Source organism: Plecotus auritus, assembly GCF_963455305.1.
Source record: "Plecotus auritus genome assembly, chromosome: 3".
NCBI lineage: Eukaryota > Metazoa > Chordata > Mammalia > Chiroptera > Vespertilionidae > Plecotus > Plecotus auritus.
In genome coordinates this window covers 212,927,407-212,943,329 of record NC_137772.1, presented here as the reverse complement: position 1 = coordinate 212,943,329, position 15,923 = coordinate 212,927,407, and the positions used below count along the sequence as shown (strand labels likewise).

Sequence of the window (15,923 nt, the reverse complement as noted above, 5' to 3'; positions counted from 1 at the left end):
CCTGGAAGGTGAACCTCGCTGCAAATTTTTAACTACACAGAAGAAGGATCAAACCGACCCCCCTTCTGAAACCAGCCAGGTTTGCCTTGAGGGCACTGACACCTGCAAACAACTTTCTATCCACAGGGCAACATGACGTTCCAGACCACGGTTCCCAGCAGACCTCTGCCTTCAGTGGACACATCAGTATCATCGTGGCCCCTGGCAATCACGAGAGGGGAATGCAGGGTCCAGGTTATTCCCACCATCCCTGGGAAGCCACGCCTGGCTAGACATGCAGGGAAATTGGTATGTCTTATCTGGACTTTCGCAACTTTATTTCATAGTCCACTTTCTTATCTACAACCTCACAAAACCAAAGAGAAATCAGTACAAACTCTATTGACGAGCGATCAGAACTTGGGTCTCAACGGCAAAGGCAAGCGTTCATTATAAATAGCAAAACAGCTGGCTTGGGCCATGTTGCCAGCCACGCATCCAGTGGAGGGATTTGAATGACATCATAACCCTTGAGAGGGCATTGCTAGCCAGCTGGTGTTATTTAGAATACACAAACACTGGAGAAAGAAAACACACACACACACACACACACACACAAACACACAGTTTCGAGTTATGTAGAAAAATATGAACAATGGGAAAATAGCTTGCCCTTTCCCCTGGGGCGGGGGGCGGTGATAGGTAGCCTAGTAGAAGAAGGAAGAAAAAAAGATTTTATTTTTTCAGTTGGCTTTACAGCTCAGCAAAGTCTTTGCCTTGTCGCGGGCAAAAAGCATGAACCGGTGTCGTCCTAAAGGGAGCCAATTGCGATGCTGCCTGCCCCTTTTCTAGGTTCTGGGAAATGAGATCATTTCTCTGGCTTGGCAAGTAGGACAAGGGGTCACCCCAGTGCTGTCTTCCAACCGAGTCTACCTTAGTCATTTCAGGGTTAAAATCGTAGGTTTGCTCGGGGTGTCTTTGCTTCACTTTTTTATTTTGCGTTTGCTCTAGAATGTAAAATTGCTTGCCCACCTGCCACATACCCTCCTTTAATACTGATAAGGTGTATTAACAGATGTGTGTCTTCATGCCCAGGAGAAAGTTAATCAGAGATCAGATCCTCATCTCCTATAATAGCATCAATATTTTTAATATCTGCTCACCCTGTCACTAACACACCTTCTTTTAAGGGGAAAAAAATGCTTCTGTGCTCTAGTTTTAAAATGCAAAGGTATGATGTTATTTGTCACAATGCCCAAAAAAGTCCTTACTCGATAACTTTGCCAGAAGAGGGAGAGAGAGAGAAGGCAAATGTTCCCCCAGCTGTTTCCTGTCTACAGTGTCTGTGTTTTGTAGATAAATGTGAGGATTTTCTCTAAATCCCTCTTCTGTTTGCTAAATCTCACTGTCACTGCTAAATTCAGAGCAGATAGAGCCTGCGCAATGGAATAAAGTCCTCAAAATTGAAATGTGACATTGCTCTCAACATCTCCCATCTCTCTGGATTTCTTCTTGCCTCATTATTCCTGCTAACCAATTCATTTCCAGACTTTGCACTTCACAAGCAATGGGAAAAGTCAGCAGTCTTCCAACCCAATTATTTAAGTGCTGCTTTTGTGATTCCTTGAAGGTAAATATTTCTTACTCTTTGAAGTCATTGGGGGATTTGCTTTCATTTGTGTACTGTTTGCTTCTGCCTAGAAATGTTATTCACTTTAGAATTTTCATTGTTTCGGAACTGGGAGTTATTTATAAATTGCTGAATGTGCAATTCTGTGGGATTTGAAAAGATAGCTCCGGGAGATAGATGCCTTTACACGGAGATATGTATGAGTAGAAACTATTGCAAGGTACTTATGCTAAATCCTCCACTTCGCAGGGGTTCCGTGGTGTCTTTAGAGAAGATTCCTTTAAATCCTGTCTATGGTTAAGGGCTATCGAGAGTGGATATGAACTTGGGAATTTTTTTTTTTTTGCAGGTGCAGATGTTTAATTTTAAGAAATTGTTCTCGTGTGTGTGTGTGTGTGTGTGTGTGTGTGTGTGTGTGTAACTTGTCAGGATTTTTATTACATGGCATGCCACATACAGAGAATTACATATTTGATGATATTAAAGCTTTTAAATATGATCTTTGGAGCTAAGGTCCCGGAACTCTTTGCACTTCTGCCCAGAAAGTCCAAATTAGAGAGGAGTTTAATTTGCTCTTGAAAAAGAACTTGACAACTCTTGCTGACCTTGTGTATTCATATAATTTAAACAAATGCATACTGTATATGGGAAGCGGAAACTTTCTAGTAACTGTTGGTCCAAGTTTTCTGGTTTAAAGAGGACTTTCTCGGGCGAAGTTTGGGCTTGGGGGGTTGTGCTGTAAAACTCTGATTTTACACTCGGTGCTACAAAGTCTCTTTAGGTCAATTTGGCTGCCACCGTCCGTGCAGCGACTTCTCGTTTCCAATCACTGGCCCCAGTTCAAATTTCCATTCTCAGCAAAATTATATCCTTCAAGACTTGTGTTTTTCCAATTTGCAAGCACTTTTAAGCTGCTGTCACTGGTTCCCTGATGAAATTGCCTGAGGTCTCAATTCATAAAATGTCCCTGCCCCTGACTGCAGCATTCATTTGCTGCTTTCAAATATTCCACTGCCGGGACTTTTCTGAGTAAGTGGCTTAGGAGTTAAGGATCCATCCTTATCTGAGCACCTGATTCTGCTGCCCTTGAGATGCCAAGACACAGGCTGGCTACTTTGCTTTTAAAAAGAAATCAAGACAACATACATATATGCTATGTGGTCTGACAGCTGAGGGAGTTGTCTCCCTAAAAGAGGCCGTTGAGTGTTATGTCTGCCTTAATTACAAGTTTGGAAAACTGTCTCCAAATGAACTTTTCATGTTGTGTATGCTGAACTTTTCAAAAGCAGAGCTAGCAATAAGTTGTTCCTTTTCCTGCATTGGGGGCAGGAAGTGGTTTGAGGGAGGTGAGTGGTCTTTCAGATGTAATTCAGGGAGGAAAGATGTCTTATCTGGAGGCAGAACTCATAAGGTGATGGATTGTACTCTGAGTCTCAAGACATTTTCCAAGTGCTTGAGTCAGAGGGAAGAGGGTAAGGGAGAGGGCTGGAGCCTGGGTCACCGTGTGGGGTACAATGGAAATGGGTATCTTGATTGAAGGGAAAAGATTGACTCAAATCCAAGCTGTATAATTTGTTCATTGTTTGAATGGACAAAAGGCAGTTTACCCAGACTCATAGCATACCTGCTTGGGTGTCCAAATGTAACTAGATGCTTTCACAAACCCCACCCACAAAGCAGCACATGTTTTTAAGTCCTCAGTTTTCTATTCACATCAGTCTCATAATACCCACCCTGACCTGCTGTAAAAGATCTGGAACAAACAAAAATGGTTACACCTACAGTGAGTATTTTCTTTTGACTATTGCCCTCAAATTCTGCTGGGCATTTTCATTGTAGCCCAGACATCTGGAATCAATTGATATTCCATTGATTTAAGATAAAAAGAAAAGTCTTTTAAATTTTGGATTTGTGGGGGATTTTTGAGAAAGAGTGTTCTGATATTTTTTTCTTCCTCTTTTTTCTCTTCTCTTTCTGGTTCTTCCTTTTCTTTCTCTCTATCATATCTTTCCTTTCTCTCTCTCCATTTTTTTTGTGTTTGGCAAAATAAAAGGCCAAGGAAATGATGAACATATGGGGCCACTTGTTTCAAACTTTTAACTCCTAAACAAGTTAATTATTGTTTTCTGTTTGGGGGCACATAAGGTGATAAATTCTTTGGTTCTTTGTGGGTGTACTGAACTGTTTTGTGAACTAAAGGAGCATGCATTAAAGGTTCTATCTTATCCTAGAACTGTACGTGCTGACATTTACCTGACAATATAATTAAGCAAAAGAGAAAAAGCTGTAAAATATATTAAATTCTTAAATGCTAGAGATTTATATGTATTGCTGGGCTTAAATGTGTTATACCAGAAATAACTATTTAAAATATAGTTTTGACATCTACTGATGTTATCAATTCAGTAAGGCTGTAAGTTGATTACCTTTCCCCCTGGATTACATGACAACTGAAGAACTCAAAGGCATCTATAATTGCAAGTGCTTGGCTTTGAGCATTACTATGGAGAAATAAGGTTGATAGCATAAGGATACATCTGAGAACTGACCCATTGCCAGAGTGTGGGTATATTCTGTAAGACCAATTACAAATAGCTCTTTGAAAGGGCAATGAAGTACAGTTGGGTTGGTTTTGTTGAGGTTTCCACTGGAAATATGGAAGGGGAAGAGCCCCACCAATTATTTTATAACTAAGGAAAATGAGGATTGGTTGATGATTTGTTTCTAGAAGTCTCAGTGGTTTGGGATTCGTGGGGTGGAGGGTTTCCATAAGACTCCAACAGAGTCCTATGGAGAAAAATGGAAGAAATGTTCAATTGTGCTATGCTTTTACCTCCTCTTCTATTTTATGCCCATTACTTATGATGGTTTGCAAATAGAAGGTGTTTTTTTTGTAGTCAACTGTTTAATAAGTGTCCAGGGTTTAAGCCCTCCCCCACCTAATTTCTGAGCTGAAGGTTTGGCTACCAACATGGAAATCTGAATTAAAAGGATGGGGCACACTTTGCCACTGATGTAGAAGCATTAAGTGGAGAGTGCATGGAGAGCAAGGAGTGTGGCAGAAAATCAATGACTTGAGTCTGTTTCTCCAAAAGTGATGGGGTTGAATGGACCTGCCACTACCAGGAGGTTCCAAAGAGGCTCTTTTTATCCTGATAGCTTCCAGTCTATCTCCATGACCTTTAATAGGGTCCTTCACTTAACCTCTTCTGATGCCTCTTCCAATACTGTTGAAAGTAGATGCATCTCAGAACAGGGAAGCTGCTCGAGTTGGGAGCCTTCCTGGAAGAAACCACAGCTTTGTGCCACAAGTAGCAATATGGAAACACTTAATGATCACCTTAGCCTTGTTTCTTCTACTGAGAGTGAGGATGGGGCTGTGAGCCACAGGAATTCTCTCTCTGGCAGGGCTGCCACTTGGCTGTCTGTCATTGCAAAGTGAAGCCAACCAGGGGTCCCTCAGTATATTTTGCTATAAAATGGATCCAGTGTCACATAAGTCCCTCCAAGAGGTGAAATCGGAATTCCTGGGTCTTAAAAAAAAAGCTTTTGTAGGTTTTGAGCTTAGTGCCCTGTTCATGAATGGCATTCTCTACACACGTGTTGATTTGATATTGAGCTTGACACAAAGGGCTTTAGAATGCAGAAAGAGTAGGGTCTACTTAGCAAGAGTCAATTTCATCCCTAAATCCTCACATTTTTTCTTGTTTCTGCTTTTTTATATTTCCACTTGTGGTTGTGTTAACTTCTGTAGGTTATCCCCCAGGTAAGAAATCTCTCTCTCTCTCTCTCACTCTTTCTCTCTCTCTCTCTCTCTCAATCTTAAGTGACAAAAAAGAAAAACTCTATAATGATATATAGTATTTTTATAAGTCCTTTTTTAGCCACAGTAAGTTCTTTTTAATCAGTAGCTACAGAAGGATGTTCTGGTTAATTTAATATTCTGGTCAATAATGAATGCATATGCCATCTGTGGATGGCCTGTCTTTAGAGGATGTAAATTAATAAAACATATTTGGCACCAAATCTGGACTGAGCACAATTTAACTTTTGATAATTCAAAAGGTTAGGAACCCATAAAGAAGGGGTCCAGGGAGGACTTCTCCAAAGTTTCCTAGTAGCAAGGGGATTACACACAGGTCGTTTGGTGCCCAGATGTGCTCAGCCCAGGCCACCCTGCGGTCTCTCGTGCACACTGTTGCCCTTCTGTGCAGGGTGGTTCTGATTCATGACAGTGATGGAATGGGGGGCGGGGTCAGTGCACCGTTGTCCCCCCCCCTCCCCCTATTCCTCTTACAAGGACCCAGGAGGAAACATGACCCTCCTTCTGTTTCCTCGGCAGGTAAAGGTGCACATCATGTCGTCCTCCCATCTCTTCTACCTGGCCCTGTGCTTGCTCACCTTCACCAGCTCTGCCACAGCTGGACCGGAGACACTCTGCGGGGCTGAGCTGGTGGATGCTCTTCAGTTCGTGTGTGGAGACAGGGGCTTTTATTTCAGTAAGTAGCCCTCCCTCTCGCAGCTCTGTGGATTTACAACCGCAGAGAGTGTGTGAATAACTGAATGACTGCCCGTGGCTGGCAGCCACCCTCAATCTGCAATTCCTCACCTTAAAGTAAGCTTAGTGTTTCCGTGGGGCTGTGGCAGGTTTTGTAGATTTCAGATGGAATTTTCCTCCTTAGCAGTTTGTCTTTTAACTATTTCCTGATGGGCACTCGGGCAACTATTATGCTCTTCCCTCACCATTCCCATTTCCTTCAGTGAAGGGAGGGGACAGAATGACCCTCAGGGATTGAGGTTTTGTTCTCTAAACCCTTGTGTGCACATATAAACATATGGAAACATGTAGACCTGTTTGAAGTGCCAAGTAATTTGGAGTAAGATAATAAGATGGACTTGGGAAAAAATTAAGAGGGCACATCCAATATGTCTCCATGCTATATGAAATCACCAGGAACAGACAGAAGCTGAACTTCCTTCAAAGGCACGTTTGCAAATACACAGGCTCCCTTAAATGCAAACAGAAATGCCAGGTTCATTTGCCCTCTACACAAACTGACCTTGAGTTTTTATTTATTGCCTTCCTTTGGCACAGCCTTTTTCTGAGGCTCTCCACTGATATCACCATCTGGAAAGGGATTTCTGACAAGTGTGGGGTTACTTATTCCACACGGAGGTCTCAGGTGATTAAAAAGTCGACAGTCAATAAAAAGTAGATGGCCAAGTCAACGCTTGCAAATAATAAGCATAAACAAAAGTCGGTGCTGCCTGAGGGAACTCATCACTTAAAGAATCTATGCCAGAAGCTTGTACATTACAGAACAGTGAAATCTGATGCCAGATGTTCATTCTGTATAATTTTTTTGGAATTTCAGAGTGTTCCAGAAAACTGATGCTCAGGTCCTCGGTGAGCATGAATCATTCTTAGAGCTTCATATCGCTCAAGTGTAGACAGCTTACCTCAGTCACACACTGTTTTGAATAGCTCCCGGGTTGACTCACACATTTCAAGTCTTTCTCATCTTCTTCCCAGAGATGCTGGTGGGTGTGGGGAAGGGGTATAGGAGGAGCACTGGGATAGGAGTCCATGTATGGGGTTCTGGGGTGGGTGGAGGGATGGGAAGGAAGAGGCTGAAAGGAGGGCTGATGATCTGTACACATTGTGGATTTGGCAAGAAATAGAATTTAAACAACTAGTGACAGAGAACGAGATGTGCTTTCTGCTATTTGAATGGGCAAAATCCCACTCTGTTTCCAGCCAATACTTTAATTGAGCTAATTCATCTATTTTTCTGACAATAAAGTGATTCTATCCAGCTCCTGATTGTAGTGCAGATGAATGAGTTCACCAGGTGGGTTCTTATCAAGCAGCAGACTTGTTTTACGAAAGGCAAATGTGTCACATCACCTTCCCTCAGCAATGGGTTGTCATTGCTCTTTACTGTGCTGCTACCGGTCCACATTAAAAATGAATAAGTAGTCCTCAAGAGGATTTCTCTTGCCTTGATAATCCATTTGTGTAGTTTCCTTTGATCCAGTTCACCAGGTGATTACCAAGCCCACAAGTGTCTTCTGTTATGTGCCAGGTTGAAGTGTCCTGTTCAATGTGATATGCTCCAGGATTTCCATGCATAGTGCATGGAAACTGGATCTTCCAATGATGATGATGGTAAAAGTGAAAATGGAAAGAATAATTTCATCCCAAGTAACCCCATGGTACATATATATGTTCACACTGACACTTAAGAGTATTGGACAACTATGATGGAAACCAACTTCAAGTCACTGAAAGGATTCTTTTATTATTATTACAATAATCAAATTTAAGCAAATGCTTTGAAATTGAAAAGGGTACATTTGTCTATGGCAACTCTTGATTTTTAGAGTATGACTTTGAAAAGGAAGGTGTTTTATAAATTGTGTATTATTATTGTCAGTATTGTCATTGAGAATCTATGTTTCCTAAGTTCTGTTTTATACAATTCTGTGGCTTATGTAAATCCTTTCCCTGATGTAGACCCTCATGCACAAAAGTATTCTTATTAACTTTCTACTCAACTGGATAATCCTGTTTGCCCAAGAGAAGTTAGCCCATTTAAATCCTTTAACTCAAAACATTGATGGAACATCTGGTCTGTGTAAGATCCTATACCAGTCATCAATGAGACCCAGAAACAAATGAGAGAGATTGACTTTGCCTTCAAAGAATTCACAGGCTAGTATCTAGTTGGGAGGTTAAAAAATGCACGTAAGTATTATCAAGTGTCATAAGAGAAAAATAACCATGGGAGATTAGATTATAGTCATTTATACTTTTCCTGAATATTTTGTCCCATTTTTGAAATCACCTAACCAGGATTTACCCCCTCAATGGGCTCCTTGATGTGAAATGCTATATTTATTTACCATTAAATCCCAGTACCTCATTCAATGCCTGGCTACTATAGTAGTGGCTCATATTTGTTGCATTGACAGGATTGAATTGAATTGAATCCAGTTGAATAAAATGGAATTACTTGTTTGAGATCTTAGTCTTCAACACCATCAAGAATTAGGTTTATCAAGTACTTTGGACAATTCTCACCTCATATTTATGCAGCTATTTGATAAAACTGTGTTACTTTTTTAAAATGAATGCAATATATACTAACAAACTTATGGCTGAATTCTAGGTATCCCCCAAGCTACAATGATGGTCTATTTCGTGTCTGAGCCAATTATTCTTACAGGCATTAACTGTTGTCAACAAATTTTATTTAGTTTCCTGTTTGTCCCCTGAGATTTACTGTGTGCAGAGAAGTCAGCTCTAAACATTTACAGTCTTTGAAATCTTATTAGAACAAATCAGTCATTTCCACCTCCATCCCCTGTCAATTGACTCTTACTATATTTTTACCCTTATTTTCAAAGTTTTATTGTGGCTGTGCCTTGTAATTTAAGCTGCTTGCAGACCCATTTTGAAAGTATGGATTTGTTTATTTTTTTTTTTTAGTAGTGGAAGGCAGTTTTTTATCTTAGTGTGAAATTCAAACATCTGAAAGAAAACTGCCTCCATATCTATCTTTTTTGTTGGGCCAGAATGCTTAACAAGGAAAGAATTTTTTTAACCTTATTAGAAACACAACTGAATAAAATTTTCTGTCATGCTAATTTTGTATAGATTGACCCAGTGTTGTGAATGAGCTCATATTTCTCTACATGCCCCAGTCCCACTAGAGCACTGTGGAAAACAACCATCTAGATTATCTTTTTTGTAAGCATCTTCCCAGCTAAATGAAACACTTCCTCTATAATTAATGCAGCTTCCCCAGACATTTTCTGAAATGGAAGTTCCAATGAAGAGTTAATTACTGATTCTTCCCTATGCATCACAGTAAGAGAGTGTATCAGCCAGTCTTGTGTGCTCATAGTTCTATGAGAAAAATGGTGGCTTAATAGAAGTGGCACGTTGAAAAACAGCTAGCTGTTATCTTACCAGATTGATGGAGCTTTCACAGAGGGTGGTTTGTTATGACCTCGTTTTGTGTGGAACTGCAAGAGGAAAAGAGCTTGCAGTGAAACAGGAAACATTAAGTTTACTATAGATATAATTTTTGGGAGCCATTAACCATTTTAACATGTGCTTCAAGGGCTTGTGGAATTTCTCTCCTTGGAGAGACTTAAAAAGTACTGGTGGACAACCAACCATCTTGGATGGTTTCAATTAAAAGCAGCTAAAAGAAAGTGAGTTTCTGGGGTCCTTTTTAGTTTTAGGAGTCTATAAACAATCCCTTAAATAAATTGTATATGCTTTACCTCGGCAGTCTGGAAAAAACAGGAAAGTAAATCAATTAGAAAAGAAAGTTGGTTACCCTTTCAGATCTTTCAGATTTATAGCTTTTATAAATCGTACTTCCAATGCATAGTTATTAAGAACAGATCTGGATAAACAAATGGCATTCTTTGTGTGTTGAAACATACTGTTTGTATAGAGTTCAAGTGAAACTTTGCCATGAATTTCATTGTTATTGATTGAAACAATCTTCCTTCATCTAGGTTATTATTATTAACTCAAGCTTCTTTCATTTGAAATATCGTGCTCAGAAAACTGCTCCCAGACCTGTCACTCATTAGCTGTAAGACTTTGGCAAACACTTAAACTTCTTGGGCTGAAATGTCCTTGTCTATAAAACAAGGAGATTTTGTTAAAGTAGATGACCTCTTCTAATCTGAACAGACTCGTAGTCTAGGTTGTAATTAACAAAGATTTGGCACTACTCAAGAAAGGTGGACCTTGGGTTTAAATAGTGACCAAAGAATCTTTCATCTCTTTTATCCTCTTTAGATTCTGTTTGTTCCCTAAGATAGAAGATTACACCCACTTAAAGAAAGAGGAACCACTTTCTTTGTTTTGTTTTGTTTAAGTTGGTTTTCAACCCCTCAGAGAATATACACAAATCATCTGGTCAAAGGAGCACATACCTCATGAAAGTGGATTGCCATTTTCCTTTGCTAGGAAGGACCAACGGACAGGTCTCATCTACATTTTCTCACTCTCTTGGACATGATGGGGACAAGTGAGGTCAGATTTTAGCTGCCCTTTATTAAATTAGAGGGGGAAAATAAGAATCTATAGACTTCTAAACCTTGACCAAAAGTTTTTCCCCAGCCTATTGATGCTGCCTTTCAAATTAAAGAAGAGATGGTACAATTTGGGTCATTCAAAGATATAGTCACCCAATTTACTTAGCATTGCTTGAGTGGGGCTGAATTTATGCTGCACCTTGGCATTTTTTGACTTGGTACCTCTCAGACCACCAGCCATGCATTTGTATGACAGCTGGTCAAAGTTAGGAGTACAGTCATTGGCTATGGAAAAACTCTTCTCTTTGAAACTGACTGGCATATGTAGGGTTTGATCTTAATACCCTGACCTCACCATTAGTGCCACTAAGCTAATAAGCCACAGATATTCTTAAAGAAAAATAATGTTTTTATATTGACCCTAAGTAGTTGCTACTACTCTTTAAATATGTCTAGTGACATATTTAAGGACCAAGGAACCACTACGAAAGTGATGGTTTCTATCCAAAATTAGAAAATAATTTCCATTTTTATTCAATGCTTTCAAGATCATCTCAACCCTGATGGAAAATTATAAGAAGCAAAAGAGTGAAAGGCCCAACACCAAGAATATGGTCTCTTTTGCCAAGAATCCAGGGTTCGAATACCACCTCTGTAGCTTACTTGGAGATGACCCTGAACAAATTACTTAACCTCTTTGTTCCTCACTTTCTTCATCTGTGAAATGGGCCCTGCCTCATAGAACTGGTGTAAGGGTTTAAAAATTAATACAATCGAATATATTAACTTAGAATTTTTCCTGGCACATGGTAAGCACCATACACGTGATACTTATTTATTCTGTTCTGGGATTAGTTGCAGAGTCTGTTGCAAAGATTGAGGTATCTGAACAGCCAATTTATTATGCACTCATTTTCTCTCCTTAGGCGCAGCTTATAAAATCTGTTATTAGCAGAAACAGTTATACAGTAGGGTCACTAACAGGAAGAATGTCTTATGCTTGACTAGTATAGTTACTTTTTCAAAATTCAGTAGTATCTCTCATCTTATCTATACCTCAGTCTTGGATGGCAAGAATTGTTGCTTCACTGGACAAGTGAGAAATGCGAGACACTGAGATTTTATCATTTACCTCACTGGATGGATCCAGAACCAAAGCTAAGGCATGTTCATCTGGCCTTTCACATTGTATAGAGGCCCAAAGTGTTGTAGCAAAGGGAGATGCTTCCAAAATCCCAGTCCTCTTTTGACAAATAAGGAACAAGAACCCCTGGGTGACTAGTTGACTTTGAACACTTTTTTGAAAGGAGGCATGAGGGAGATATCCATGTAATTTCACCTTCTAGACAATTTTAGGAAATGACAGAATTTCCTCAAGGTGCACAAGAAAAGTCTTCTTTGATGAAAGGCTGCCGCTGTTCAAGAACCTTCCCAGACTGGATTCTTGGACTCCACTCAGACCGAACACTATAGTTCACCTATAGGTACCAGATTATGCAATATGATCTGGGGGAGTCCCTCCTCAGGCCAATTTCAAGTTTTCCTCTTCCTCTGCCAGCAAACCTCAACTTTTCATTTCCTGCAATTATTAGTTCTTTTGGTTCTTCTCAAAGACCTACTGGAGAAGAGCTGATTATTTGGACCAAGGACCTTTCTCAGGGTGCCATGAGAGAGGGGGTAAGGGAGAGGTGGTCACAAGGCACTATCATCTTGATAGTGTTCCAGGCAGAAAGAGACTTCCCCAACTTAACCGTGAAATGAGTAGTGGGAGCAGCCAAGTTGGATACAGGTATCACCCAACCAGTTGTTTGGGGACCACGATATTGGAATGTCTCGTATCTTCAGTGGCTGGTAGGTTAGACATTTTGGATCCAAAAGAGAGTTTGGGTGTTCTTAAAATTCTCTGTGTCTTTGTAGACCTTGTCCAGACATCATACACCATGCCAGTATTCCTCAAGGCCTCAGTGAAGAGCCGATATCATCCCTCTAGCAGCCTTCTTTCTGATTTCACAGCCCATACAAAGAATCAGACACACTAAAAACAGGCACAAGATCTCCCAAGGAGATTTCTCATTGTTCTCGACAACAATGGACTCAAAGCCTTTGTTCTTTTATGCACCCAGGCGTCTTTAACAACCGTGGTGGCAAAAAATCGGTTTGCACAGAGCTGCTGCCCTGGCAAAGTTCCATCCTACACCTCTGGGTGAGACATCAGCAGGCTCTGACATCATAAAGCATTACTTTCGGTTGCCTGGAAAGTTCAAATCCTCAGGCCTTATTAGCTGTTAGATGAAGGAGATGACAACCCAGCATTTTGTTTGTCTTTATCTATATGCGAGATCATGTTTAAAACATAGCAAAGAGCTGTTATTTGACATGCAATTCCTTAACTGCAGTAAGCTGTATGCCTATTTAATGCATTGTTTAGTCTCACATTGGCTAAAGCCACTTAAAGAAGCACTTGGCAAGCTCTGGCTTTTCATTCTTGGCATAGCTGCTCCTCTTACTTTTTCACTGAACCCTGAATACCAAGAAAAACCCTTCACTTACTTTGCATCTGGCATATTGCTTTATGTAATGGGCCAGAACTTTTGCACATGGCCCTCTGCATTTGTCCTAGGGTAATTGATGGCTTTGCAATATTTGATCAGCAGCCGCATGGACACAAAGAGAAATTGTGCAACCAGAGGAAACCACACAGTCTTTTAAATTAAAACATTAAACATTCAGCCATTCTGCAGGGATAAGAGTTTATATGCTCCCCAACAAAGTGCATGGTGAAGACCCTGGGAAGACACCCAAGAACCTGATAATTGATTAAGTATTCATCTCCGTAATATCTCCCTCTTAAAACTACCTCATTGTTCAAAGGAAGTAACCTGAAAAACTGCTACAAGCTTGAAAGCCCTTGAAAAATAATCTAGTCAAACACCAAGAATGAAACACAGAGAAAACTGACATATCCAAGGCACTGCTAACTAGTGGCAGAGGCAGAAGGAGATATTGTCAATTCTGTTTTCTGATTCCAATGCAGTGTTCTGCCTTGAGTAGCAATGAACCCTGCCTATGTCAAAGTCATCTGATACGGTAAACTGATCAGGAGAGACCTCCAATCAAGCTCATCCAAATGAATAGAAGTCTTGGTGGCTCTCTTATTCCAATAAACTCACCTAAGACTTCAGTTATCACTTTTGTTCTGTGCTGTAGAAATTCGCACAAACTGAAGTGACTCCCTACCTGTTACCTATACTGTGCTCAAAGCCCTCAGTTGTGCTTCAGGCCTTCCAAGTCCACTTCGGGTCATAACTTGGAGTGTTACTATATATTATACTACTCTGGCTCTGGTTATTCTCTCCAATGTCAACTTGGGTAAAACTGCTTTGGAATGACTTAGCAAAGCTGTGCTCCCGGAAAATCTGAAACAATCTGACCAGTTGTTGGATCAACTTTTTTTTTTTTTCTGGAGATTTCTCCCATGGCCCCAAGCCAAAAAAAAAAAAAAAAAAAATTTACACCTGATTTTTTTTGCAGTCTTCCAAGCAAATACTCTATGAATCTCTTTGGACTTTCTTCTTTCATCCGTGATCTTTGTGAGGCAGTAGAAAGGCTGTTGGAGGGGTCTTTTGAAACTTTGCAAATGTGTTAGTCACAGAGTCCGATCTGTGAGTATTGCTGGGAAGATGGTACCACCTCTGTGCCATTTACCCTGATGAAATGGGTCTTTCATCAGAGGGAAGTGATTAAGAAAGTCTGCCCTGAGCCAATCCACACGCAGCCAATCCCCGATTATCTTTGAAACTGGGGAAAGGAGCACAGAGAGTTAGAACTCTCGATTTAAAAGAATTGGGGACACTATCAATTTCAGCCCCCTCGCTTCTCCTTCCTCCCTGTCCCCAGCCTCAGCCTCTTTGTGAGACCAAATAGCAGGCTTTTAAATCCTACTTCATTTTCCAACTCCCCCACTCACCTCTCCCTGCAGTGTTGTTGGCAACAGAATTTCTCAACCTCAATATTATTGACATTTGAAGGCAGATCATTTCTGTTGGGGGCGGGAGGTTGTCCTGTGCTTTTTGGAAATTTAGCACCATACTTGGCTTCTACCCTCTAGATGCCAGTAGTCCCCTCCTCCCAGTCGAGACAATTAAAAAAAAAGCCTTCAGACTTCAGACATTGCCACATGTCCCTGGGTTCACTGAGAACTACTGGACTAGAGAAGTCACTGGAAGAGAAGTGACTAGGGATATGGAAAGCCATGAGTGAATCAAGCAATACAAATGAATGATCCAACACTGGTTCATCAGGAGATTGTGGGCCATTGCCCAGAGTAAGCAATGAGAAGAGTGATTGCAGTTTTGAAAGCTTTTCTCTGAAAAAATAAAAAGCTCTTCCTATAGGCTAAATAAAAGGTGCTTGCAGGCCCTCCCTTTCGCCTTATAGGCATGAAACTCATTTATGTTGGTCACAGGAGTAAAGGGAGACAGATATGGTACAGAGCAGAGCTATGTGCTTAGAAGTTTGTGACCATCTGGAACAAATTAAAGAGAAGCTGGTTATCTTTGTGACCTCAGTGTTTGTGGCCATTCTCTTCTTGGTCATATAATAAATCAACTCTCAATTCTTCACAAGTGAAGAAGCCTGGTTGAGAGACAGTGGCCACAATTTTTCTCCTCCCTTTTTGTGTTTTTCCTACCTCAGAATCGCCACAGTCCTTTTATTGCCCATAAGCAGTCCCACCAGAAAGCAGAAAGAGAAGATCAAAATATTAATTTGGAAATCATAAGTTCCATGTTTGGGCCTCACCCAGCTCCCCTACTTAACAGCTTTATGACCTTGGGGAGGTCATTTAATATCCTTGGACCTTATATTCCTCGATACTAAAATGGGTTTAAAAATATTGCACCTCGGGCTGAACTATAGACGGGCTTGGGAAACTGAAAGGGCCATCCATATGTGCCACTACTGATGGACTGAATCGAATATTTTGCCGTGTCCCTCTAATCACCATCCATAAATTAATTCGGTGGTTTGGCTTCAACCATTAATAACATTGACCCATTAGCTCAATGGTTCTGTAATAATTGCAATCTAGAAAAGTTAATTTGGCAGTGTATCTTCTCAACTTTATTAATGAAAAAGAAAAGCATGTTGGTATTCTGCTATTCATGTATCACTTTGCATTTAGATGACCCAAGCGTTAATTAGTGGATCTTCAGAATGCTCACTCAGTATCACTGCTTATCTCCTCATTGGA

At 40.5% G+C, this 15,923-nt stretch overlaps 1 protein-coding gene across 5 annotated transcripts in view; it reads left to right on the top strand.

Moving 5' to 3' along the window:
• Positions 1-1,268: 1,268 nt before the first annotated feature.
• Positions 1,269-15,923, top strand: part of IGF1 (insulin like growth factor 1) — a gene marked incomplete at its 3' end in the record, with an annotated part of 71,602 nt that continues 56,947 nt past the window's right edge. The window contains exons 1-2 of one of the 5 annotated variants that reach the window (XM_080659952.1): positions 1,269-1,609; positions 5,952-6,108. In XM_080659952.1, coding sequence (XP_080516078.1) covers positions 1,547-1,609; positions 5,952-6,108 — 220 coding nt within the window. In that variant the 5' untranslated portion in view covers positions 1,269-1,546. Of the gene's footprint in view, positions 1,610-3,292; positions 3,393-5,951; positions 6,109-15,923 lie in introns of those variants that run through there. The other 4 variants (XM_080659951.1, XM_080659953.1, XM_080659954.1 and 1 more) reach the window with 4 other exon arrangements.